The sequence below is a fragment of the Pomacea canaliculata genome, linkage group LG1 (assembly GCF_003073045.1).
Source record: "Pomacea canaliculata isolate SZHN2017 linkage group LG1, ASM307304v1, whole genome shotgun sequence".
NCBI classification, from domain to species: domain Eukaryota; kingdom Metazoa; phylum Mollusca; class Gastropoda; order Architaenioglossa; family Ampullariidae; genus Pomacea; species Pomacea canaliculata.
In genome coordinates this window covers 25,311,133-25,323,433 of record NC_037590.1, presented here as the reverse complement: position 1 = coordinate 25,323,433, position 12,301 = coordinate 25,311,133, and the positions used below count along the sequence as shown (strand labels likewise).

The following is a 12,301-nucleotide window of genomic DNA, read 5'->3' as shown; positions in this document are numbered from 1 at the left end:
CCCTTAACCGCTACCAGCCGATCCACTGCAAGCCCGTGGGGCGGGTCCAGCAGTCTGTTTGTGATGTCCTGCGACTCGCTCTTGCTGCCGGCCATCTAGTCACTCTCCTCTGCAATGCACAGGCTGCATGCCAGCCTCCCACCAATGGACACGGAGGTATAGGTGGTCATGGAGGGTTTCTTGCCTTACATTTTCCAGGCAGACGTTGAACAGTATAGGCGACAGAAGAAAGCCCTGTAAACGCCCACTGTTGTGTGAAAGAGATCTTGTCAGAAATGAGCTCTGGGAGCCTTCGTACACCACTTCGATGGTTCAAACGAGACCCTCCTCTATGCTGAATTTCCTCATCACATGTCGAAACCACTCGAGCCAGGCTTTGTTAAATCCGTTAACTATAAGGTAACATACTCGTTAGCTATTAGGTGGGCATTTAAATCGCCCACGGTTATAGCTAGGTGTTCACTTATTGATATAAAAATATAAACAATTCAGTGTCCACGCATACAAATGTCTTTAATTTCACTCTCCTTGAATAGGTCGAGTCAACAGGAAATGTAAACACCCATCAAAATGAAAAAAAAAAAAAATTCTAATATCGTCAGACAAACGCATATTATCACACCACCACCCACTCACCCCAGAGGATCGGATGTACAAAATACACTTCAGTGACTACACATCTGTTCACTAAAATGACCACTCCGCCAGGTAAAAGAAAAAAAAAGAAAATAAATTTGTTGTTTTAGAGTTTAAATACAAAAGAGATAAGCACATCATGGTGTGGCTAACATCAATTGTGAGACTTTCACAAGTTCGACCAACAATCTAGAGTGTAAATTCTCGATGTGTTGCCACGCTGTATCGAATATGTGGGAAAGCCCTTCGACATGCACGGAGTCCCCCAGCGCACTCAGCGCCGACAGCTTGCTAGGTGAAGCAATATGGCATAGGGCAACTCCGGCTAACTTCACTACAAATGTCTTATCTTCTTATAACATCATTAGATATCTGTTCTGATATACTAGATATATTAGTGTATTTATTGTCTGATTACAGCTTTGTTTGCACCTTTACCGTGCAACAGGTGGCTGAAACAGATTCTATCAACAATGTCATGTGCCTCCCTTCCCCGCAAACACAGACGTTTGCCTTTCCTATATTAGTACTTCATTATTCAAATGTTTTGGTTTTTAGTTATGGCATTAGCCTGATCGAATATGTTTGAAATATTCAAGAGGATGTAACAACCATCCCTGCCCCCCCCCCCAATATAGGCAACATTTTAAAATGGATTGTAAAATATTTAATGACAATGCTATTTAAATTTTTCTTTTCTTGAATCGTGGAAAAAGAATATAGTTGTAAAGTAGGTAATATTTCTCTTCAAAGCAGCAAGCCTCAGCATTCTATTTGCACATAGTCATACTGAAGTCTTCTTTCGCTCTGTCCTTTTTTCACTTAATTACACACATACAAATAATTTAAAATGGCCTTGTGCCTGATTTTTGTATATCTTATGAATGAAGTAAACTGCAGCTGCAAATGAATACTGCCAGAGATCACAGCTTTCCAGAATAGGAAATAGAGAACTGTTGGAGCAGAACCATGTCCTAATATCCATGGACACAGGTGACTGATCAGTGATGTAATAAGTGCAGTCTGAGTCCAGATGAAATAACACTACGCAGGAGACATTTTGACAAACCTATAACGCATACAGCAAATTTTGACGACATAATTCAAAAGAAAGAGAGAGAGGAAACGATGGAAAGTGGAAGCGGGGAGCTGGGGGGAGCTCCCCAGGAGCGAGTATGTTTTCTTGCTGCTCGCAATAGTGGCACCACACATTTTTTTCATTCCAGTTTTGTAGCACGACCCTGCCTCTCTCGTCGTTGGGTGACATGCACACGACACAGACCAGCGATAGTCGGGCCAATAGCCATCTGCTGAAACGAGTGTCTGTAGTGATGAATGGCACGCGGTTAATGAAAAACAAATGCAGGAAGGGAATTAGAAGAGAAAACGTTGCATCAGACGGCTGCGTGTCGCAGTTGGCCCCACTCCCCACTCCGACAGCAGGCCATGCACGGTGCCCGCCCGACGTGGTGGTCCTCAGTTACATGACCACATGTCTACTGCAAGTAGTCGTGTCATCCCGTGCGGCAAAGGCCAGTCTTCCAGTCTGTGTTGTGATAAACTGCGGTCAGGCAAGTTCAACAGGTCAGCAAGTCGTGCTTTCTCCTGGCTGGTTTTAAACAGGCTCAACTGTTACTGCAAAGAGAAATTTTAAATTCTTCTTCCCTTCAGAGAAACTGAGCAGTATGGCTGTGATGACAGAATTCTGTTGGTAATAGGGTCACCACCTAAGTTCACAAGCATGGCGGTTCGGATACGCGACCGCTCCAGGGATCTTGGGAAGCTGCCCAGCGACAGTCCAGGGATGGTGACTCCGGTGAGGAGTCACTTTGCCTACACGATGGTAGAGAACCTGGGTCTGTGCGTAGAGCTGACAGACGACCTGCAGAGCTTTCTGGACGCCACTTGCTGGGCGCAGATCGTGGTGGCAACCCTAGGCGCGCTGGGTGCCGGTGTGGCTATGGCCGGCTCCCTGATCAAACGGCCTAGGTCCTCGGTCAGCATGCAGCTGGCAAGCTTGGCAGCCTTTGACTTAATGTTTCTTGCCAGCTCGCTGGGCGTAGCGGCTCTGGCCTTGGCGCGATGGTGGAGTGGCGCGACCGTCAAGGTGTTCCTCAGTCTGCGGACTTTGACTTTCTGGGGCGTCGCTTACGTCACGCTGGACATAAGCCTTGAGCGTCTCCTGTCAGTTGCCCGCCCCTTCCTAGCCGAGCGCTACTTCACGGTCACCTTCGCCGTAAGGCGCACAGCCATCAACCTCCTGCTGGGCGTGGCCTTTACCCTGCCATACATCCTTGACCTCATCAACGACTACAGCTTGGGCCCTTGGTGTACAGGCTCGAGACGCCTGACGATGTTTGGACTCATCTACACTCTCTACCTCTCCTTGCTTCTCCTCTACCTCCTTCCTTTTTCGGCTGTCATCATCACCAACTGCATCTTTGCCTGCACACTTTGCCGTCTTGGTCGTCGGTCGGCGCAGCAACAAAGACCGTCCACAAGAGGGTTATCAGCCTTGGTGCTAGCCCTGGGTGCGTGGTACGCCGTGTCCATGCTGGCACCCAGCCTCCTTTTCCTGTTGCGCCTCACCCGCGCGGAGGTGTTCGAGCCCGACGTGGATTTACGCGTGGCCGCAGTGGCTGACACGCTGGTCACCGTCAGCGCCGCCGCCAACTGCGTCTTTTACTTCTTGCTGTGGCGGCCATTTTATCACGCGCTGATGAGGTGGCTTGGCCGCACCGCCGTCTTCTCGCCCTCCACTGCCACCGGGAATAGTCTACAGCCTAACACTTGTAGGAATGCTTTGCAAGAATCATCCCACTAATTAAAAGCGTGTGGGTGTGTGAGTGCGGCAGCTTGAGAGATTCATCATGGCTATTTTCTGTGTAACTCAGTCATGTCTTCTTTTTCAACATTGTGCTAGCTTACTGGAAATAAAAGTACTGGAAGCGACAGTACTATAAAGGAATTTAAAACTAGCATATATACAGTTTTTATTTTCAAATCACCACACAAGTCTAGTAAAACATAATGCAGTAAAGACAATAGTCATGACCATATGATGCAATCATGCCTAGAACATGCATTCGCATGCACACACACACAAACAAATTATGTAGTTATAATAGAGGTCCTAATTCCAGATCTGAAGATTCTAATTACATTTAATGTGCAATTCACTACTTAAAAGAAAATGGAATATTAACACAGACACTTTTAGTGAAGCAGTTATGATAATTCTATAACCATTTTGGTAATTTACAAGAAGAGCAAAAAGCACAGTCCCCAAATAGCAAGATACTGCAAAGTTAACCCCAGTCTTCAAAACTGCTGGCCTCAGTGGGTGCAGGCACTATAGATCATGGATTTGTCAACAGTTCAGGTTCTTTTCTCTGTAAAGCAGATTTTTTAATATGGGAGTGCAATAGCAACAGGATGGAGACTGTCTTTAGCTTAACTTAGAGGACACTTATTACAGATCAGAGAGGATTTTTGGAAGAGAATAACTTATTCAGTGTTCACGGTAATGTCAAAACCAGAACCACAGAAACTAGACTCTTGCTCTCCAACTGCTCTTGCAAACAGCTCTTGCATTCTGATGCAAGGTAACAATCCCTTTAAGCATCAAGCTTAATGTTTTTAATGTCTTGTTCTTGCAGCAATCTAGAGTCACATAAATGGACTGTCTAGGTTTGAACTTCTATGGAAGGTCTATGAAAAAGCTCTCAGAAGTATGGTGTATATCAGTGGTTCTCAAAGTATTTCGGACCGCGGACCACTTTACCTAAGTAAAAAATATGGCGGACCACCAAGGCCTAAAAATCACTCTGTACTATGAATTTCAAATTTAAATTGCCACATTTATTTCATTACAATTCAAAACTAAATGTACTTCTGTGACAGTAGTATAGTAATACATTAAAATAAAATACAACTACGTATATCTCTTTCTTTGTAATTAAAATGTTAATGCGAGGAATGCATCACTTTAAACATCACTTTGCTGACATATGACGACTGTCAGCCGCGGACCACCTGACTTATGCCCACGGACCACTAGTGGTCCGCAGACCACACTTTGAGAACCACTGGTGTACATAGCAGCCTCCCTGCAGCTGTACAGTTACAGCTGGGACTGCAGGGGCAGTCAATGCCTTGGCTGACCTAGCTGACAACAGGAGGCACATTGTGAGACATCTTTTTTGAAGTGTATTGACTGTACATGTACTGACTCTCTTCTTTGACACTGATGGAGAACTTTTAAGATTTTGGAAATCATAACCACATGTAAACTGAGCATTGGAGACGATCTATTAATGCATTTGTCCTCAGAACAGAGAATCACCAATTGAAGGCTCGATATCCTCTGTGACTAGAAAAATTTCCCTGCCACCTAGCAGAAATGGACACCTGATATCAAGGAATGTACAAGGCTGCAAAAGAAGGGGGTTGTGCTCTGCTTTCCACATGCTGCACATCAAATATACTAAGCCACTGACAGAAGTTGCTCGACTACCTTTATCTTACTCTAATTGAAAAAGTGGGTCACTATCTTTAAGCAATGTACTTTTCATGTTACTGTGTAAAAAGACACAATGTTGCATTTCTATGACTTTGTGCTCATTTTTAAGAGCAAAATATATTAATGCGCATGACATGATATGAAGTTGGTCTTGTTTCTTTCGAGTCATATGGATTTTTATGTTCTTCACCGGTAAAGCATTAAGTATTTTGCACTCGTTCAGAAAACAGACAAATTCTTTTCAGCCATGTGTCAACATGATGCCAAACAACCCTCCCTTCAAATATTTTTACACAGTTTCACTCAAAAGCAAATACAGATGCAAATACTGATGACTTTACCATACTCGAATACACTGTCGGATACTTTCTGGCAAAGGGAGCTGATCCACTAAGTCTACACTGCGCAGACACTTCTTGACCACTGACATGCACTTGCCCTGCAGAGACAGGTACCTGCATGTCCGAAGACCAAGCTCCAGTTCTGTGTCGGTAGCAGTGGAACTGATAATGGGGTAAATAGGTTCTCTTGGTAAACCAGTGAAAGCTAGACCCAAGTGTTGCCCATTGCGTGAGAATGACAATGTTCCTCGGTCCATATCCAGGTGACATCCAATCACTGTTCTTCTGTCGAAAAATGGCTCACAGAACTGGCAACTAAGCCCTCCATGCCATGTGATGCCCTTGTAGGACAGTCCCCAGCTTTCCCTGTCCATGCCTTCAGAAAACAGAAACCAATCCTGACATAAGCTTACATAGAAGCACGATTCGCAAAGCAGTGGCATGCAACATAATAAGAAATGATAAGCAATCTACTACACCCAGCTATATAAAGCCAATTCTGTTGCAAGTCATAAGTTTTAAATAGCGGAAAGAACATGGTTTGGATGATTTCTGTAGTTTTGGTTATCACTGTCAAAGGAAAAAACTCACCTAAGAGGTTGACATACTGGCAATAATCAGACGAAAGAACTGCCCGGCTGGTGCCCACCCCAACCATGACAGATGAGCCAGCAGGAGGTTCCAGGAACACAATTTCCCAGTAGTGTTCCCCATCCTCAAAACCTTTGGTTCCACGTACACCTGCAGCATGTTCATCAAGGGATTTATGTGTACACAGAACAAGTCAGTTTCAATCCATGATTTCTATTATAGGTTAAAAGAAAGGATACCAGAAACTGCAAGCAGAGAATCCCAAACACCTTCTAACTATCCAATTCCTGCTCTTTATTTTATTTACAGCAAACATTCTACAGATGGCACTGCCAACAAGATGGCAAACAAACTGTTAAGATTCAGAAACCTAGAACATACACATTAAATGCAGATATAATTTATATGGTGAAGATGTTTCAGCCCAAAGGCCCTTTCAAATGAAATAAAGAGCCCATTGAAATGAATACATTTTCACTTCTTTTTCTGCTTTACATTTACTTCTTATATACAACAGAATACAGCCCAAAATACTCATAAATCACAAGAAACTTAAGATTAATCATATGTTTTCTCCTTTGTTGATATATTATCTTTATCTGATCAAAGTATCCAAACTCTGAAAACCAATTAATTTTTGTGCCTGTGTCACTGGTGCTAATGTGTACAAACTTTCCATCAATCGCATCAATGCAGAGGCAGAATCTCACTTGAAATGTTCTTTGCCATCCTATTGTGTAGGTCACATCTTCTGTTTTTCCACAACACCTTAGCGTTCCTGAAGTTGTGGTTAACATTAATCCACTTTCACATTTTATTTTAAGTATATTCAAACATTTTTCCTTAAGGCAAAATCTACAAGATATCTTTTGGTGGTTGAAGCCCCTCTCACAGTCTAGAATATAGTATGGCATAAGAAGGCACTGCTTTCCAAGAAACCATCAATTTGGGAAACGAATCCCTATGAAAGTCAAACAAAAACTTGTTTGTTGAATCTCTAGGATATGCATTCTGAGAAACAGTTTCTTGACTACAATCCATGCTGTGGTGCACTCAAGATTTCTGTTTCTCCCAGTCTTTGCTGACTACTGCTGTCAGAGGCATCTCCTGATTTTGTTTTTGTCGTGAACGAAAAATAAAACAAAACAGTCTGTTGTTTGGGGTTCACTTGATGCTGATACCCATGGAGAAATAAATTCAAATTACTTCTGCTGTGTGCCCTTCGCCAAGGAGGGTATTTCATAAATTATTCAAAGCATGAGAAGTACAAGCTCTTTGATGATTAAAGCGGATGTTGGGGTTCAGTCTGAGCCACTCATGTAACTGTCGTCGTACCAAAGCAAAGAGATGGCTGAAAAAAATCCTTGCTGCATTCAGGCCAATGGTGGACACACGATACTGACTTTCCTTTTTTTCTGATATCACTTTTCTGAATTTTGAAAACATGAGTTATTTCAGTCTAAGCTCAAATTATTGTTGTTAAAATGATTTGTTTCAATGAAATTGCCTGATAATGTTTCATTTAAGGAATAAAGAAATGCTTTGATTCAATGTTATTGTCTGTGTGTTTATTGGCACAAAACAGTGATTGATTATACAACTGGCCTTTCCAATATTTTGAGCAGTAGGTCGGTTTTAAGACTGTGCAAAAAATGACAACAATTATTTTTGAAGTGTGGCACTATATGTTGAAATGCGTGGGGCTACAGTAATTTTGCACAAACTTGACCACTCTGACTTAAGCTATGCAAAACCCCCTACTCTCCACTCCGCGAAATGTTTTCAGGAATCCTGCAGCAGCTGCAACTTAGAATAACCTCTGGTTTCTCTTTGCTCCTTTTTCTAGCTCCCTTACTGCACACTACTGCTGTATGCACACAAAAATGTTAATATTCAATAGGAGTCAAGAATACTGCACTGCATACTATATATACTGTTGATAGGGTTGTGCTAGTAGTGTTGTCAGCCAGGTGTGATCATTGTTCTAGTTCCAAATGTACAGTGTGTTTACAGCAATTATTATCTTGTTGCCATTAATATCACCACCTTAAAAGGATTATATATGTTTTCTGTCAACGCTTTTCACCAGTAAAACAATAACTGAGGACTTAAACAACAAGCATTTCCTCATTACTGTGTGCATATGCACTAAAAGACCACATCATGGATGTGTATAGGTGGATTGCTGTCTGTCCGCCAAGACCAACGCTTAGCCTCTTGCGAAGTGAGTCTCGGCGAGCCGTAACAAAGAATGTGAATAAGCCGAAAGCTATGTCATCTAATGCCTCATTTTAGCAGTTAACTGGAAAAAATCATCTGCCAGCAGTCCAGAGATATTACTTCACGACCACATTCAAAGTACGACCTTGATACTTAGCTAACTCTACATACCAAAAAAGGTCTAGAGCTTCTCCAGATGAGTAGGTTATCAGTGTTCAATGGGGAAGAGAGGTTCAAATCCACACATCTCATGAGCATATTGAGAAAAGGGAACTGATCAAGTAAAATTAATAACTAAAATCTGAGTATTATAAGAGGAAAAAAACAATGCAGTTGTAAAAGGTATGACTCACCTACAGTACCTGTGCTCATATTCACTGGATCAGTATGGAAGTAAGCAGCTTCAAAATTAGAGGACAGCTTGACTGCTGCTGGAGCACAGTGTCCATCCCATACCCATTGGTCCACCATCTGGTCATTCTGCCCAGTGCACTCCAAGATAACTGCTACCATTAGAATGGTAATAAATCCAGAATTTTTAAAAAAAGCACTGCGTTTTTACCTAACACACATACGCAAATGCAAACACACATCAGACACATGGCTATACTTGAACATAATGCATTTTATATGAGTAAGATGCATTCATTTGCACAACAACTCTGGCACAATTTTAAATCCTTGGCACCAGTTGCAGGACACATTTCTAATTTAAAAAATTTTTTGGCTTTTAATCTGTTTAGATAAGAAAATTTATAGAAACACAGTGTACAATTTTAGATTTTTTTTTAAAGCTAAAATTCTTTAAATAAGATAAAACTATTTCAGCCAGACTTTTGTTCCGATCAGCACACTGATTTTTCAACACATGTAAATCCTTTTTTTTTTTTTTTTAATTTTCTTCTTTAGAACAGTTTTTTTTAAGAAACATATTGCAACTGGCCTGCTAGATTTTAACTTGTGTACATGCCAGCACTACATTGTCTTTTACAGGCCACTGGAAAAAACACTGATTACATCTCAGTACTACACACTAGACCACCGAAAAAGAAATCACTGATTATATGCCAAGACTGTATGCTCTCTTAGGGGGTACCATCACACACTAACTATATACCAGGACAACATACTCTCCAGGGGCTACCATCACACACTGATTATATGCCAGGACTGCATGTTCTCCAATTCATCACAAAAAAACACAGAAGGATTTTGTACTTCCTAGTGGAAAACTAAAGCTCACTGATCATATGCCAGGATTTTGTTGACTTCAGCAGCACATTCTGTGCAGACTATGTTCGCATTCTCAATACAGCAGCAGCATATGCACTCATTGACATTCTCACTTGATACTCTTTTTACAGCAACTTATACTCTTGTGCCAGTGTCTCAAATACAGCATGAAACATTTTTGGAGTGATAAACCACATCCATCAACGAATACTTATATACCAGTGTCATATATTTTGTCTGCATTGGTCATATAGTTTTGCAGCTTGCTCTGAGCATTGGTCAGAAAACTCCATCCATCAATTCTGTGGTAAATGGGTACCTGATCCTTCAGGGAAGGTGGCATAAGTTTATTTGTATGCCTTGTCCTAAATACTCAAACTTAGCATTCTATGCTTCTATGGTCACTTAACTAGGCAACCTTAACCTTTTATCACACTGCAAACACACACATCTCTCTCTCTCTCCAACAAATACATAAATACCAGCATCAAATGCTCCTTGTACAGAACAATACAAATTGTCTACATTTCAGCACTGTGTCCTTTTAAATTTTATGTATATTAGGACAACATAATAATAATAATGTAAACTTTTATAGCACAATATCCAAGCCAAAGCCAGGCTCTCTGTGTATTACAAACGCAAAAACACAACACAGACAAAATTCCTGAGGCACTCTCTATGAAGCTAATGCGAATGTCAAGTCATTCTTTTGCATGACATCAATGAGACCAAAACATCAATGAAACAGACCTACAGATTGGAAAGTCAGTTGACTAGAATAGAACAGATTAGGAATCAGAAACATAACCATCATTCGATTCACTTAAAGTGTTCTTGCTTGATCCTGACATATAGGAATATGTGGCATAGGCAAACAGAGTTTTTCATTTATTCTATATTTTGTTCCTCTTTGTGCTTTATTTCAGGACATAACAGTGCTTTTCTACTAAATTCAAAAACAGAAAACATTGAAAAACATTTACAAACTGCCTTCATATGTCTCATGCCAGGGAAAAGAAATTCAATACCTTACCCATGGTGGTATGAGGTGCAGAAAAGGTTAGAAGGGATACAGCTTTATGGAGGATATTCCAAATGATTTGATAGTGTTATTCCTGGAAAAAGATTGAGGATCAGTCAGTTTTAAAAATTATTAGTAAACATACTACAAATAAATCTATGGAACACTTTGAATAAAGGCTATTCACAGATGTTCATTTAAGGTGCTCCAAACATCAATGTTTTTTCTGGTGACTTTAAGGACAGTTTACAACAATAAATTATGGCTTATGTTTTCAGTTGAGGTTGTGGGTGAAGGGGTAGGTGAATTGGTGTTTTACACAGAGCCTGCAACTACAGCTATATCATGGCAAGGCAGTCATCCCTGTAAACTGATGCCACATGCAGAGAGTTTTCTGTTGGCGGAAATATTGCCATTGATTTAAAAGAAAACTCAAACTGAAACCATTTAAGTATTGTTTTTATCTGATGTGATCATACAAGACACTGTCAAACAATATGCCACGAATGTTAGAATGTAAAATGAGAAAAAGGAAATACTTATTCTTTTTACTTGTGTATTAACTCAGTTAAGTTTACATGAAGCTTCATGGAGAATGCATGGACAAGATTCTCTGGGTTGCTCTGGTTTTTTTTTAATGGTAATCGGTCGTTAAACAAGCTTTATAAGTAAGAGGTCACTTTTATAAGTCATTTCATTTTGAAGAATATGCAATAGACTGAACCGTCTGTTAATCTGAGATAAGTTCCATTTATAAACGACAAATTACGATTTAATATAGTTCACTACACAAAATTGTTCTGCAAAATCGCCTAGTAATGAATAATTCGCTTACTATATTAAAATGCAACTCACTTGACGTTAGTCGATCTAGATCAGCTAAGCCGATCCTTTCAGCTTGTAATAACGAAGAAATCCCTGAAAAATTATAGAAGAAAAGTGTGGTGCATTCATCTTGAGCGCATGATCTTTCTTTTCATGTTTACAATGGCCTGTCCGCAAGACATCTTGTTCCTAGGCACATGAACGAATACTGCAAAATGTGTTTAGCCGAAGCAGACGACGAGTGCACGCTGTGCTGGCTAACGTTATAAGTTGAAACAATCATATGCTACTAGGCCAAGTCTACATAGTCTGGAGTTTACACGTAATGAGATTAATATCCATGCTGCCATCTGACACAGAAGAATAAGACTTATCTGCCTCGACGCTGCTGCGTGGCCTTTTCCCCTTATTTGGGAGAACCTGGCCCATTTCAGTATTTACGAGTTATAGTCTCAGCTGATCTATCTCGTGTTCACGTCGTAGGCTAAAGCGAGCAAACGCAATCGCTCAAGTCCGTTGCCAAAACTATCGATATTTTATGCATGCATGATTACCTTAGTAACAACTTTGAAACAATAGTAAAATCTATTCGTTGGTTATATTTGCATAGTTGGGTTAAAAGTTTTCAACCTTTCAAAATAAGGAGCACATCTTCCATTTTTCCACACATAGTAATTGCTATGACTGATTATTATAGTCGACAAGGTCCAATATATTTGCACAAAGTTACATAAATAATTAGTTATTTAAATAGTCATATATACATTAAAAATTATTTCACTTTTATATACAATTGAACAATTTTATAATTCCTTCAAGTACAAATTTCTTGGCCAATAGCCCATTTACTCTCCGATGAACGGTATTAAGCATTTGTCTACAAGAACAGCCAGTGCAACAATCGTGTGG

General features: G+C 40.5%; 1 protein-coding gene across 4 annotated transcripts; it reads right to left on the bottom strand.

The window, feature by feature from the left end:
• Positions 1-5,442: 5,442 nt before the first annotated feature.
• LOC112573318 (SPRY domain-containing SOCS box protein 3-like) lies at positions 5,443-12,286 on the bottom strand. Of its 4 annotated transcripts, none has more exons than XM_025253582.1 (6): positions 11,947-12,285; positions 11,423-11,485; positions 10,580-10,661; positions 8,664-8,816; positions 6,091-6,240; positions 5,443-5,875 (listed from the first exon to the last, which is right to left on the bottom strand). In XM_025253582.1, the coding sequence occupies exons 3-6, from the start codon at positions 10,581-10,583 to the stop codon at positions 5,496-5,498; spliced, it is 687 nt and encodes a 228-aa protein (XP_025109367.1). In that variant the 5' UTR covers positions 10,584-10,661; positions 11,423-11,485; positions 11,947-12,285; the 3' UTR covers positions 5,443-5,495. The 4 variants fall into 4 exon arrangements, with proteins under 4 accessions (XP_025109367.1, XP_025109358.1, XP_025109377.1 ...); XM_025253573.1 differs by having other exon boundaries at positions 12,023-12,285; XM_025253592.1 differs by having other exon boundaries at positions 8,664-8,813; positions 11,423-12,286.
• Between the last annotated feature and the right edge of the window lie 15 nt (positions 12,287-12,301).

What these genes read in the sequence shown, in the direction of transcription:
- LOC112573318 (XM_025253564.1), bottom strand. An exon ending in TATGAGCACAGGTACTGTAG is followed by an intron (nt 6,241 to 8,663) that starts GTGAGTCATACC and finishes AACATGCTGCAG; the next exon opens with GTGTACGTGGAACCAAAGGT. An exon ending in CCAGTATGTCAACCTCTTAG is followed by an intron (nt 5,876 to 6,090) that starts GTGAGTTTTTTC and finishes TGTTTTCTGAAG; the next exon opens with GCATGGACAGGGAAAGCTGG.